General features: G+C 48.9%; 2 protein-coding genes and 1 long non-coding RNA gene across 6 annotated transcripts in view; 1 reads left to right on the plus strand and 2 right to left on the minus strand.

The window, feature by feature from the left end:
- The window catches only part of Ddah1 (dimethylarginine dimethylaminohydrolase 1), a 226,892-nt gene extending 223,774 nt beyond the window's left edge, over positions 1-3,118 (minus strand). The window contains exon 1 of the mRNA XM_052179015.1: positions 2,863-3,118. The gene's annotated coding sequence lies outside the window, so the exon portion shown is untranslated. The remainder of the gene's footprint in view (positions 1-2,862) is intronic.
- A 259-nt stretch (positions 3,119-3,377) lies between these two features.
- Positions 3,378-5,618, minus strand: LOC127682590 (uncharacterized). 4 transcript variants are annotated; one of them, XR_007977392.1, is made up of 3 exons: positions 5,534-5,618; positions 4,688-4,978; positions 3,378-4,094 (listed from the first exon to the last, which is right to left on the minus strand). It is a non-coding gene; the product is annotated as an uncharacterized LOC127682590 (long non-coding RNA). The 4 variants fall into 4 exon arrangements; XR_007977394.1 differs by having other exon boundaries at positions 4,688-4,964; positions 5,534-5,605; XR_007977393.1 differs by lacking the exon at positions 5,534-5,618 and adding an exon at positions 5,272-5,487 and having other exon boundaries at positions 4,688-4,964.
- On the plus strand, positions 5,558-8,324 carry Ccn1 (cellular communication network factor 1). The gene is made up of 5 exons (XM_052179013.1): positions 5,558-5,982; positions 6,297-6,510; positions 6,855-7,199; positions 7,319-7,533; positions 7,737-8,324. The coding sequence occupies exons 1-5, from the start codon at positions 5,632-5,634 to the stop codon at positions 8,037-8,039; spliced, it is 1,428 nt and encodes a 475-aa protein (XP_052034973.1). The 5' UTR covers positions 5,558-5,631; the 3' UTR covers positions 8,040-8,324.
- The last annotated feature ends 4,176 nt before the right edge of the window (positions 8,325-12,500 follow it).

Below are 12,500 nucleotides of genomic sequence, written 5' to 3' on the forward strand. Positions count from 1 at the left end.
CTGCCTTTGTCCCAAATCTTCTACCCTGTTGGCAGACACTCACCTGTCCTTTCTGCTCTATGTTAGCAAGGTCAGCCTTAACTCACGTGCCTGCTCCTTCCCCAGACCTGAGCATCCCCCGGGAGAAGTGCAGTGTCAAAAGTCCTGGGTTTTATGTCACTGGTCTGTGACACTGTGCCAGGACATTTCATGAAATGAACTAAACAAACCTGGCATTTGGGAAAAAAACAAAACAAAACAAAACAAAAACAAAACAAAACAAAAAAACCCAGCCCTTTGGTTTATAGATCTGATTTTGCATCAATATGTGAGGGGAGAAAAACAGTTAAAAGCAAACGGACCATCAAGTAAATAGTGCTGAAAATTTTAACTCAGTAATAAATGCAGTTCATTCCCAACAAGACAGGGTTCCCTCCACAGGTAGGAACTGCTTAATCAACGTGGTGTGGTTTACGAGCTGTCTGGCCTTAAATATCCTCTCCATCACCCTACCATGGTGCCTAAAAACTCCCGTAACTTATCTCTTCTGAGAATTCAAATTAAAAAAACTTCTTTTTCCATCAGTAGCTTCGGTTAACTTACCAACTGTTCTTCTATCTGGCATATTTTTTCTAGACTGTCTATATATGTAGTGTGAGAATTACAGAAGTTTCATGAAAGAGGGCAGGCCTAAATGCCTGAGCTAAGGAGCCAGGAGCAGGCAATATAGGCTGCGGTTAAGTTTTTTGGGTTTTTTCCTTTGGTTTTGTTTGTTTGCTTGTTTTAGTTTTTTGGATTTGGTTTTTTCGAGACAGGGTTTCTCTGTATAGCCCTGGCTGTCCTGGAACTCACTCTGTAGACCAGGCTGGCCTCGAACTCAGAAATCTGCCTGCCTCTGCTTCCCAGAGTGCTGGGATTACAGGTGCGCGCCACCACCGCCCTGCTGCGGTTAAGTTTAAGACAGGATTGAACCAAGACCTGGGGCCTATGTATGGGAGCCTGTGTGTGGCCCATGGCTAGCCACTGGCTTCTGGAGTTTTGATTCCTTATTCAGGTACAGAATGATGCTAGCAAGACCACGTGCCTCAGCGGGGCAGGGGTGAAAGGAGTGACCAGGCTGCAAGCCTTGAAAATGGTGTGTGCTACAGAGTAAAGCCTTAGTGACCCGGCTGGTCGTAGAAGGGGGTGTCCTGAGGTTTGGCCCTGAAAGGGCTTAAGGTGGTGGGAGACTCACTCTCATAGGCCTCCTTTGTTGATCAAGAATCAAGGAAATAGGCGGTGGCATGAGGCTTTAATTCCAGCACTTAGGAGGCAGAGGCAAGCGGTACCTCTGTGAGTTCAAAGCCAGCCTGGTCCTCAGAGCCTAGTTTCAGCATTACACATTTAAACCCTGTCTCGAAAATAATAAAATATGAAAGAAAGAAGATAGACTTGGAGATAGTGTGAGGTCCAGTCTTTGTCTTTTGGAAGATTAAAAACAACAAAACAAACAAACAGGCCCATTGTGGGCTTCACCCTAACTACACCAGACAATCCCTGGTCCCTACCTCTCCAGGTTTGTTCTAGTCTCAGCAAAATCCACTTTCCTACACAGAATCTCCAGCCCCCGGTTCCTGGGCGTACCCTCGAGGTCTGGCACAGAGCGGTCACTTGCAGCCCTGCGGGGAGAGCGAGTCAACAGCCGGGGTGGACGGGAAAAGTGACATAATCTTTGCAGCGCCCTGTGCCTCCAGCCTCTCCCGCAGCGCAGGCCTGGATTCTGCTCTCCAGCGCTGCGGCCGGGGATTGCGGCGCTGCCTTGGGGACTCGGCCAGCCTTGGGGTCCTTCGCGGAGTGGGGACCCCGGCGTGGGCGGCCGGGACGCACTTTTCAGGAACGCTGGGGCCGCAGCGCGCTCGCTGGGCGCGCTCCCAGGACCGCCGCCCCCTCGGAGCCGGATGACGGAGTCTCGAAAGACTTTCACCAAATATGGGCCGAGGCTGGAAACGTCCTGTGCTGTGAGACGCCGGAAACCTCGAGTCGCGGCCACCGCGGGAGTGCGGCTCTCCGGCCAGCGGCCCGCAGGGGGCGGCGGCGGCGGCGGCGGATCCCAGCCCCTTGGCCAAGGCCCGTTGCGCTCGTGCCCTCCCGACCCGCTGAATCTGTCACACAGTTCCGGCCACTGCTGCCACCATAATCCCAGCCACTCCCACCAATCCTCAGACCATGCCAAACTGTGGAGGTGGAGGTGTGGGAATGAAAAGGGGTGCAAAAATGTAGGGTGACACTTAAAGAGGGTGTCGCCTTAAAGCTTCTTGCAGACCCGGTAAAAGTGGCTAGAAGTGGTGGAGTCGTGAGCAACCTCCTATCTGATTATGGACACACGGCCCGAGGGTGGGGAGAAGTGGGGAGAGAGAAAAGGTATTAGGGGAGAGACCTGGAGAAGGGGAAAGGAAGGAAGGAGGGAGGGAGGGAGGGGGGACACTCCTGTGGTCCAGAGCAGAGTGTGATTCTGGGACCAGCAGCATCGACATCTCCTAGAGAGTTGTTAAAATGCAACTGAGGAGAAAGTCTGGAGTAGGGCCTAGCAATCAGACTTTTAACCAACCCTCCGGGTGATTCTGGTGAACGCCTTAGTCTGAAACCCAGTAAACTAGGAAGCTGGAGTTTACAGGTTTGGGATTATGATCTGTCTCAGTTGCTGCGAGACAGTGAAACCTTCTTGGGGTAATCTAAACTTCCCTGGCAGCTGCTGGTGAGACTCCATCTCTCAGCCCCGGCCAAGAGCCGCAGAGGACAAGCAGTCCTTTCTCGGCGGCTTGCGGCTCAATAGAAACAAGTTCGCTGGGTGGAGAGACGGTGGGGGTAAAGAGTCCAGCAATGCGCAGCCGAATCAACACTTACCCACACTATTTGCACATTTCCCTCCCTGTCTGTCAACGAAGGATCTGTAGCTCTCAGCAGAGGAGGTGAGAAGGCGGCAGGACGTCTGGAGTTTCTGGACCATCCTAGGCAAGGACTTAAGCAGCCGCTGTTCCTCCCGGTTCTCAGCAGGCTAAGCAGAGCATGCTGTCTGCAAAGGCGATGCTCGCAGGTTCCAGCAGCCTTTCCTCCTCCAGCACCTCCTGGCCTGGCAGACTCGCCCCCGCCTCCCCTTCTCGCCGCACACCCGCTGCTTTAAATGGACAGCTGATGCTAATGTTCTCCCCGAGTCTCCTCCGGGACAATCCCATTCTCCGAGATTGCCCAGTTGGAGTCCAGAAACAAAACCCCACTCATCCTCGTTAGAAAACTTTAATCTGATTTTTAAAAAAAGTCATTTATGGAACGGCGTGTCTGTTTGAACGCTGTGCGCTATACTGGACCTCTAGGCTGCCCACCCCACCAGCAGCAGCAAAGGAACACTACATCCAGGCCAGTTGGATCATCCACTGTAACTTTATTTTAAATCATGACAGACAGATTGCGTGAAAAACAAGGAATTCCAAAGAATTTCCTGCTCTGGGAACAGAAGTTAAGTCTATATTTAACAACATTTGAAGCTGTCAAGAATGCCTTGTGGTTGGATAACAGAGGGAGAAAAATGTTAAAAACGCAGGCTACTGCTATACCCAAATATGGAAATATTGTTACGTCTGGTGTCTGATTCACCATCTGGAAATACTTACAACCATGAAGTCAAATAGAAAAGACGCCACAACAGAAGCCAGGAACCCTCCTCTCCATTCTGTTTCTCCAGCACCTCCTTCTACCCTGTTCTGTTCCTTCTCCACCCTCACCCCTAACCCTCCCTCGCTTCCCTAAGATGGAAACAATGAACTGTAATGCAGGAAGGTTCTCTAACTAGTAAATTGGCCGGCCTCGGGGACAAGGCCTGGGCTTCGCCTTCATTCTTTGCATCACACTTGACAACCCATTGTCTTTAAAAGTCCCCACCCCCAGAAAGCCTCCGGGATCCTCCAGCCTCCAGCAAATTCCCGTAGGACTTACGAAAGGGCGCTTTTGAATGAATGAATTTAACTCTTTCCAGTAACAGCTGTCTTCACTGGAGTGTGCGCAAGGGCTTCTCCTCCTCCTCACAGGAGTCATTCATAGAACAGTCAGTGTAGAAGGCTCTCTTAAGCGAGATCCAGAGGCTGCAAAGGCAGAGAGGCCCTAAATATTAATCATGAAGAAAAGCTACCCCAGATCATTAAAGGGGGAGGGGAAATCTAGTACCATTTCCTTTTCAAACGACATAAAATAGATTCTGAAACTTCTGAAGTTTATGAATGGCACTGGTAACCCTGAAGAGGGTCTTGGGGTGGGGGCTGGGGGTGGGGAGGGGAGGGCAGTATTCACTTGTGCGTCTAATAAGATCTTGAAACCCAACTTTCTCTATACGGTGCTGCCCTCTAAATCCCTCATGTCTCGGAACTTGGAGAGAGCCTTTGCTACTTCCCTTGAAATGGAAGACTTCCAAGTGATCCAAAACAAAGGAATTAAACACATGAACACACGGAGACATACTCTCTCTCTCTCTCTCTCTCTCTCTCTCTCTCTCTCTCTCATACACACACACACAGAGAGAGAGAGAGAGAGAGAGAGAGAGAGAGAGACAGACACAAATACACACGAGCTCACACAGAGAGAAAAACACAGAGACATACATACACACACAGAGACGTACATGGACACACAGAGACACACAAGGTGGGGAGGTGTTGGGGGAGGGTGTCTGCAAACACACCAAGTCTTTTTTTCCAGCTATCCATACAGCACAATGGTCTTGTTGGAATCTGTTTTGTCCTGGCAGCTTTTGCACCTGATGATTTCAGGACAAATCACTCCACGGTGGTCTCCTCCGCTTCTGGGTTGGCTGCTTAGTTTCCACCGCCGCCAGTCCGAGGAGAGAGGCCAGGAGGGCTGAGCCGGCCTCCTGCATCCGTGAGGAAGTGGACGTCAGGCTCCGGGAGAACTCTGCACTCGTTTCCTCTTGGATTTCCACTGCAGGCAGTGGGCTGGAACTAAAAATGGGAACCTCCAAAAACAAACAAGTACAACATACCAGAAAAAAAAAGAGAGGGGGAGGGATGAGGGAAGACCTCTGGCTGGAAATTTGCCAGCGAAGAGGGAAGGAAGCTTCCCCCACCCCCATTCATAAATGCCATTCTGAGTCTTAATTTGCAATACACTTCTCTTGGCTAATAAACATCATGCCAAAGCTTTGGGATTTGATCCCAGCATGCCTCTTTGAAGTCCACAAATAGATCCCGGGCTTAGAAACCAACTCCCCCTCCCCTTTGGACTCTCAGTAGATAACTTTACTCTCACCTTGGTTGTAAACAAGCGAACAGCTCGCTGCTTTTCCGGGTAGGCATCATCAAACAAAACCACTTTTGTTCCTCGGTCTCAGGTCCTCCCGCCCTCCCAAGTCTAGGCAAAGATCTGAAGTGTTCCCACCAACACATACACCACGCCCCCTCCCCCCAACACGCTCACGATATACCCTCTTCAATCAAAATCATCACCCTCGCGCCCCAAGCATCCCGCCTTCCCCAGAGGAAGTTGTTATTTAAAGTGGAAAAGAACGTACTTTTTTTTTCTCCGATGGATCTGAGAAGAGGGGGGGAAAGGTGCAACGGAGCCAGGGGAGGTGCTTGGCAGCAGCCCGCGCCAACCAACATTCCTGAGATGTTTGAGAATTCTGGAACGCGCAGACAGAGCTACGTCACTGCAACACGCGGCGCCGAGGCAGGCATTATAAAGGGCGGGCTCCCGGCGCCGGGGCAGACTGTGAGCGAGAGCGCCCCAGAGAAGCGGCTACAATCTCAGCGCCTCCTCCGCCAGCACCTCGACAGAAGGACACCCGCCGCCTCGGCCCTCGCCTCACCGCACCCCGGGCGCATTCGATCCCGCTGCTCGCCGCCTAGTTGGCTTCCGTGTCGCCGCGTTCGTCCCGGTTCCTCCTGCAGCGCCACAATGAGCTCCAGCACCGCCAGGGCGCTCACTGTCGCCGTCACCCTTCTCCACTTGATCAGGCTGGTGAGTTGGACTTTTTTTCCCTCTCTCTCTCTTTTAAACCACTGCTTCCCGCCCCCCCCCCCTCCGATCCCTTTCCCCGAGCCCCGATCTTTCGCAGCAGGGAAAGTTAGACTGAAAAGTTCGGGGGGAGCTGTTGCCTTATGTCCAGGGGGCCTCTTCCTGGGACGCAGCCGCCGGGGTAGCCGGGTTGGCGGGACACTATCAAGACACTACTGGTGGATGGAACTCCACAGCCAGACCTACGCTCAGGGCAGTTTAGGTGCCTCCCCGGAGCAATGCAAAGCGGTCTCACGCACTTCTTGTCCCTCTTGCAGGCACTCTCCACCTGCCCCGCCGCCTGCCACTGCCCTCTGGAGGCGCCCAAGTGCGCCCCGGGAGTCGGGTTGGTCCGGGACGGCTGCGGCTGCTGTAAGGTCTGCGCTAAGCAACTCAACGAAGACTGCAGCAAAACTCAGCCCTGCGACCACACCAAGGGGCTGGAATGCAATTTCGGCGCCAGCTCCACCGCTCTGAAAGGGATCTGCAGAGGTAAGAGGCTTGTGGTTTGGCCCCTTTAAAAAAAATAATAGTCCCCATAGTCCAGAAGTTTAGTAATTTTGAGACCATGTATGGTGACGCTTTGTTGAGGGTAGCTTGGCAGAAAGGCACATGATTTCAGCAGTCTGGAATGCAATTCAGAGTGTCTGGGCCCAAGGAAAAGCGCATACGGAAAAGTGATTCCTGACTAACTTATTGTTCAGCTCTGGAGTCTCGGGGGAACTGTAGGGAACTTTACCATACATTGAACTGAACAGCGGAAAATATGTATTATGAGTTTCAGCCTGTGGCGGTGAATCTTAACCTTCTCCCCTCTCTTTTGGTCGTCTTTACAGCTCAGTCAGAAGGCAGACCCTGTGAATATAACTCCAGAATCTACCAGAACGGGGAAAGCTTCCAGCCCAACTGTAAACATCAGTGCACATGTATTGACGGCGCTGTGGGCTGCATTCCTCTGTGTCCTCAAGAACTGTCTCTCCCCAATCTGGGCTGTCCCAACCCCCGGCTGGTGAAAGTCAGTGGGCAGTGCTGTGAGGAATGGGTCTGTGATGAAGACAGCATTAAGGACTCCCTGGACGACCAAGATGACCTCCTTGGCTTCGATGCCTCCGAGGTGGAGTTAACGAGAAACAATGAGTTAATCGCAGTTGGAAAAGGCAGCTCCCTGAAGAGGCTTCCTGGTAAGTGGATACAGAGTCCTTAAGACACCTCAGAAATGCTTTCTTGGTCTGCAACTTTGTAGAAACCAGTGTGTATATGCACTCATCTAAAAAACCTTCCGTTTGGTTTATCTTTCTAGTCTTTGGCACGGAACCTCGAGTTCTTTTCAACCCTCTGCAAGCCCATGGCCAGAAATGCATCGTTCAGACCACGTCCTGGTCCCAGTGCTCAAAGAGCTGCGGAACTGGCATTTCCACACGAGTTACCAATGACAACCCAGAGTGCCGCCTGGTGAAAGAGACCCGGATCTGTGAAGTGCGTCCTTGTGGACAACCAGTGTACAGCAGCCTAAAAGTAAGTTTCTTTTCAGGGCTTGACCATGAATGACCCCACAGGTGGGTGGGATATGAGCCTCTGTTCAAGAAAGAGAAAAGTTCATGATATATTTGAAAAGAAACTATCTTTATGAAACCCAACGCTACGTACAGTGGTTAAATGCACACTTCGAAAAAACCCAACAAATCTCATTCTTGGCTTTCTTTTGTTCTTTCTTCCAGAAGGGCAAGAAATGCAGCAAGACCAAGAAATCCCCAGAACCAGTCAGATTTACTTATGCAGGATGCTCCAGCGTGAAGAAATACCGGCCCAAATACTGCGGCTCGTGCGTGGACGGCCGGTGCTGCACACCTCTGCAGACCAGAACTGTGAAGATGCGGTTCCGATGCGAAGATGGAGAGATGTTTTCCAAGAACGTCATGATGATTCAGTCCTGCAAATGTAACTACAACTGCCCGCATCCCAACGAGGCATCGTTTCGCTTGTACAGCCTGTTCAATGACATCCACAAATTCAGGGACTAAATGCCGCCTGGGTTCCTAGTGTGGGCTGGACAGAGGAGAAGCGTGAGAGCGGAGACGTGGGTGGGCGGTGGGTGACTGGTGCCTTGCTCGTTATTGAGTAGCATTAAGGTATTTCGAAACTGCAAAGGGGCTGGCGTGGGCGGACCATCATGCAGCCGCAGTTGGAGAACACTTTGCTTCATAGTACTGGAGCGCGCACGCATTATGCTCCAAAGTGGAGCGTCTTTATGGACCGCGTTCTGTTTTCTGTTTGTAAATTATTTGCTAAGTGTATTTTTTTTTTTTTTGCTCCAGATTTTTTCCCCCTCTTGGTTCTACAATCGTAATAGAGATAAAATAAGATTAGTTGGGCCAAGTGAAAAACCCTACTTGTCCTTTGACGGAAGTAAATGAAAGAGTCTCTCGCTCCTTCCCGAGTGGAGGGGGGACACTCTGTGAGTGTCCTTGGAGGCTACCTGCACTCTAAACTGCAAACAGAAACCAGGTGTTTTAAGATTGAATGTTTTTATTTATCGAAATGTAGCTTTTGGGGAGGGAGGGGAAATGTAATACTGGAATAATTTGTAAATGATTTTAATTTTATATCAGTGAAGAGAATTTATTTATAAAATTAATCATTTAATAAAGAAATATTTACCTAATATCTGGATGTATGTGGTTCAGTATTTTCAGAAACCATCCAAGTAGTCAGGAACCATTGTTCTTGTCAATCATTCCAACGGAATTTTTTTTCCTGAGGGCCTACTATGTGTCAATAACTACTATAGGTAGCTTACTTGGGTGACAGTGAACTGTTGGCTGCCATTGCAAATCTTTAGGGAACAATGGGGGCATAAAGCCATCAGCTTGAAGAGCAAAGTACTGACATGGGCATTTGTATAAAAAGGAAGCTCAAATTTAATTTGTTAACCTAAAGCAGTGATTTATTTATTCTCACAGGCATTGGATTGAAAGCCTAGGAGTCCCATTACGAACAAGTGTGGTAGTTGTTTCTTATTTTAGCTTGGGGTGATCCTGTGTGTCACAAAAGTAGAGTTGGGGAACCTCTTAATAACCTTTGACCATAGCTGCGTGGTTGAAGTGTATCTAAAAATGAGGGGAGCTGCTTTAATATGTTACCATTGCCTAGTATCAGAAGTGTGTGTGTGTGGGGGGGGGGGGGATTCTTGGGACCTATTGGGTCGCTGGTTTGTTAACAGATGAGCTTGAAGCAAAGATTTGTACTAATCCTAATAAGCCAGTGATTAGGTAAACAAGCTGCCAAACGCAAAAGAATGTGAGGAATCTCAAGTGCTTTCCAGTTGCTAAAGGGCCAGGGCGACCCGCCCCCTTCCTTTAATAGTATACATCATATTGATGGCCAAAGGAGCATTTAGATGGAGTGGGCTATCCAGAGGTCAAAGGCCAGACACTGAGCATTCCTAAAAGAGAGGGGCCACTGTGGTCCAGGAGAGTTTGAGACAGCTGCATCAATGTGTGTGAAAAAAAAAAAAAGCCAGTAGCCTGTGTTAGAAAAACCTACATCTTTAGAAAGCGCTGACAATAAACCCTTTATAGGAGAAATTTTCCTTTCACCGGCAGTCCTGGCTCCCATTCAAATCCACAGTGAGATATTGCAGTCTGCACTTGAATCCTTAGACATAAGAGAAAGTGCTTTGAGAAATGGGGGAGGGAAGACTGCTCTTGGGATTGTATAAGGGAGTTTTCTAGACAGATTAATTCTGGTGATTTAATGAAAACCTAAAAATAAATAAATAAATAAAAAACCCAACCAACCAACCAAACAAACAAACAAAAACACTTCCTCAGCATCCTAACACCTTTTGAGATGACTGGCTAGGAAAATCTACAGTCACAACTCTTCTCCAATCTTCACAGTACCTTGCCTAAAACACTGAGAACTGTACCTTGGGAACTGTCAGTTTTTCTCACCGAAGGCATTGGCATTTCACGGTATTTGGGATTTAACACCAACTGGCCTAGTTGTGGGTACAGTTAAGCCTGTCAGTGTGTGATGTTAACGTGTGGAAGACTTGTGGGGGCAGTCCTGACCAACAGACATCTGAATCCATAAGCAACGTCCTGAGATGTCGCCTATGTCCAGAGAGCCCACAAACTCTTCCTATCTGTGCAGGGACCATAGGATGATATTGTATGGTTCCATCACGTGTGTAAAAGGACAGTGTCTGTTCGAAGTGTCCCAAGGGAGGGACTGTGTAGCTGAGAAAACTAGTGGACTAGTTACACGAACTTACAGTGATGGCGCCAAGTGCACTCAGTTACCACAGTGATAAATAAGCACAAATAATGCCCATTTATTTGAACAGAAAAGTACTACAGAAATATAAATACAGAAAGCATTGAGGAACTTAAAAGTAGGCAAGAATGAAATTACAGTATTCAGATGACATCAAGTGTGCCTGGAGTAGATCTTGATTAGTTCCATTATTGTGAAGACAAAAGCCATTCGCTTTACATATTATGACATAGAAGTTGGCTGTATCAAGATGCACTGTGATGTATGTAGTAACAACAGTACACCAGCAACCACAATAAAGACCCCTCATGACTCTCTCCATCCCAGCTTGGTGGTCCAGGGATGGATTTTGGTAGACTTAAGACCAGAGTGTTATAGATGACCTTAGAGTCTTAGGTATTCTATGAATTTTGAGAGATATTCTACGAGACACACAGTAGCCTAATCAGTGGTCTTGCTGGGCACTGCCTCACATGAATGCTATGTATCAGCCATTCCGCAAAGGGACACAACTAAATCAAAATTAGAAAAGTGTATTTTAGGGTTATTTTTTCCAGTAGTGGGGACATACTCAATCTGTTCACAATGTCTTCTCCTAGTCTTCTGGCACTACTGGAAAGTCATTGAGTAATAGGTAGCATAGGTCTAACACAGCCACAGGACAGCAGAGGTGCGTTCTGGGCAGGATGACAGGTGACTCGGCAGAAAGACTGACACACTAGATTCAGAGGCCTGCTTTCATGGCCAGCTCTGTCCTTAGCTTACTGGGAGCTTCTGGGAAAGTTTCCCAACCACGTGAAAATGAGGAGACGGCTTTCGGAATTACTTTTAAAGACTTATTTTTATTTTATGTGTATGTGAGTTATGCATGCATGCATGCATGTACACCATGTCCCCTAGGACTGGAGTTACAGACAGTTGTGAGGAGCTATGTGGGTGTTAAGGATGAAACCCTGCTTCTCTATAAGATCGGCAAATGATTTTAAATTCTAAGGCATCTCCACAACCCCAAGCTTTGGGCATTTTTTGATTAAAAAAAAAAATACCCAGACTATTATCATATACTCTCTTTGGTGCATTCTTCAAGTCCTGGCTGTCCTGGAACTCACTCTGCAGACCAGGCTAGCTTCGAACTCAGAAATCCTCCTCCCTCTGCTTCCCAAGTGTGGGGATTAAAGGCATGCGCCACCACTGCCCAGCAGGTACATTCTTCTTATGCCTCCTAAGCTGCTGCCTTGAAGCACATGGATCCATAAAGTCAGAGCTGCCTAGATCTTCCTATGGTTAAATGCACGCACGCCCATGAAGCCGTGGGAATGTGAGGCCAGAACCTCTGTACCACCCTGCACTCTTAGTTCATGAGGCCCAGGTCCCAACACCTCACAGTACAGGTCCATACTTCCCCTCACAGAATCCCTCTGGAATCCATGCCTCGTGAAATTTACTGTCCTAAGGGATGATTCAAATCAAAGCACACATTTAAATCATAGCGATGTATGTGTCCTACGATAAGATCAGGCATTTGTGACGATTTCACTGGTAATAACATCTGCGGAATCTTACAGTTCCCACATACTCTACTCATAAACTCTTCTGAATCGGCCCCCTCTCTCGTCTGTGCAAACATGCACACCTGAGCCGCCATCTCTTATCTGAATGGTTGGATGGCCTCCTCACTTGCGACGGTGTCCCCACAGTGGCTGCAATGGCTTTTCCTATCCTCCCTGCGTGTCTGTGGTGTAGCCCATTGCTTCCACCACAGCCAGTGGACTGTGTCTCCCGTCCTCTGGAATCCGAGCTTCTCGGTGCAGGTTCACAGTGCAATTCTGGAGGGCTCATTTTCCTCTCTTTCACAGTTGAGGGTCCCTGAAAAGGAGGACCGCTCTTCTGAGCTCAGTGGACTATGCAAAGCCCAGTATCCCGTGAACTGGTCCTAGAGAATGGGTTGGCATGAGAAGCAGAAAGGTCAGGGGGCAGGTGGGCAACATGTCTGCATATATAAGCAAAGTAGAAAGCATAGTCCCCGGTTATGTCAACTGAGAGCTTGCGGATCAGACCGCCTGCGTCCTCGCCACTATTCCGGACCAGTAAGCAGGGAGCAAACTAGAGTGGCAATTTTAAGGTAGGGAGTTTTGGGTGTGGCTGACAACGGATAAGCAAAACGTACATTCTCGTCTCTAGACATAAACCAGAGCACGCCAGCT

This window comes from Apodemus sylvaticus, chromosome 4, assembly GCF_947179515.1.
Source record: "Apodemus sylvaticus chromosome 4, mApoSyl1.1, whole genome shotgun sequence".
NCBI classification, from domain to species: domain Eukaryota; kingdom Metazoa; phylum Chordata; class Mammalia; order Rodentia; family Muridae; genus Apodemus; species Apodemus sylvaticus.

Bases quoted from the DNA above. Each gene is read 5' to 3' on its own strand.
- Ccn1 (XM_052179013.1), top strand. From the start codon at position 5,632: ATGTTTGAGAATTCTGGAACGCGCAGACAGAGCTACGTCACTGCAACA. The intron at 5,983-6,296 runs GTGAGTTGGACT...TCCCTCTTGCAG, and splicing joins TTCTCCACTTGATCAGGCTG to GCACTCTCCACCTGCCCCGC. The intron at 6,511-6,854 runs GTAAGAGGCTTG...TCGTCTTTACAG, and splicing joins TCTGAAAGGGATCTGCAGAG to CTCAGTCAGAAGGCAGACCC.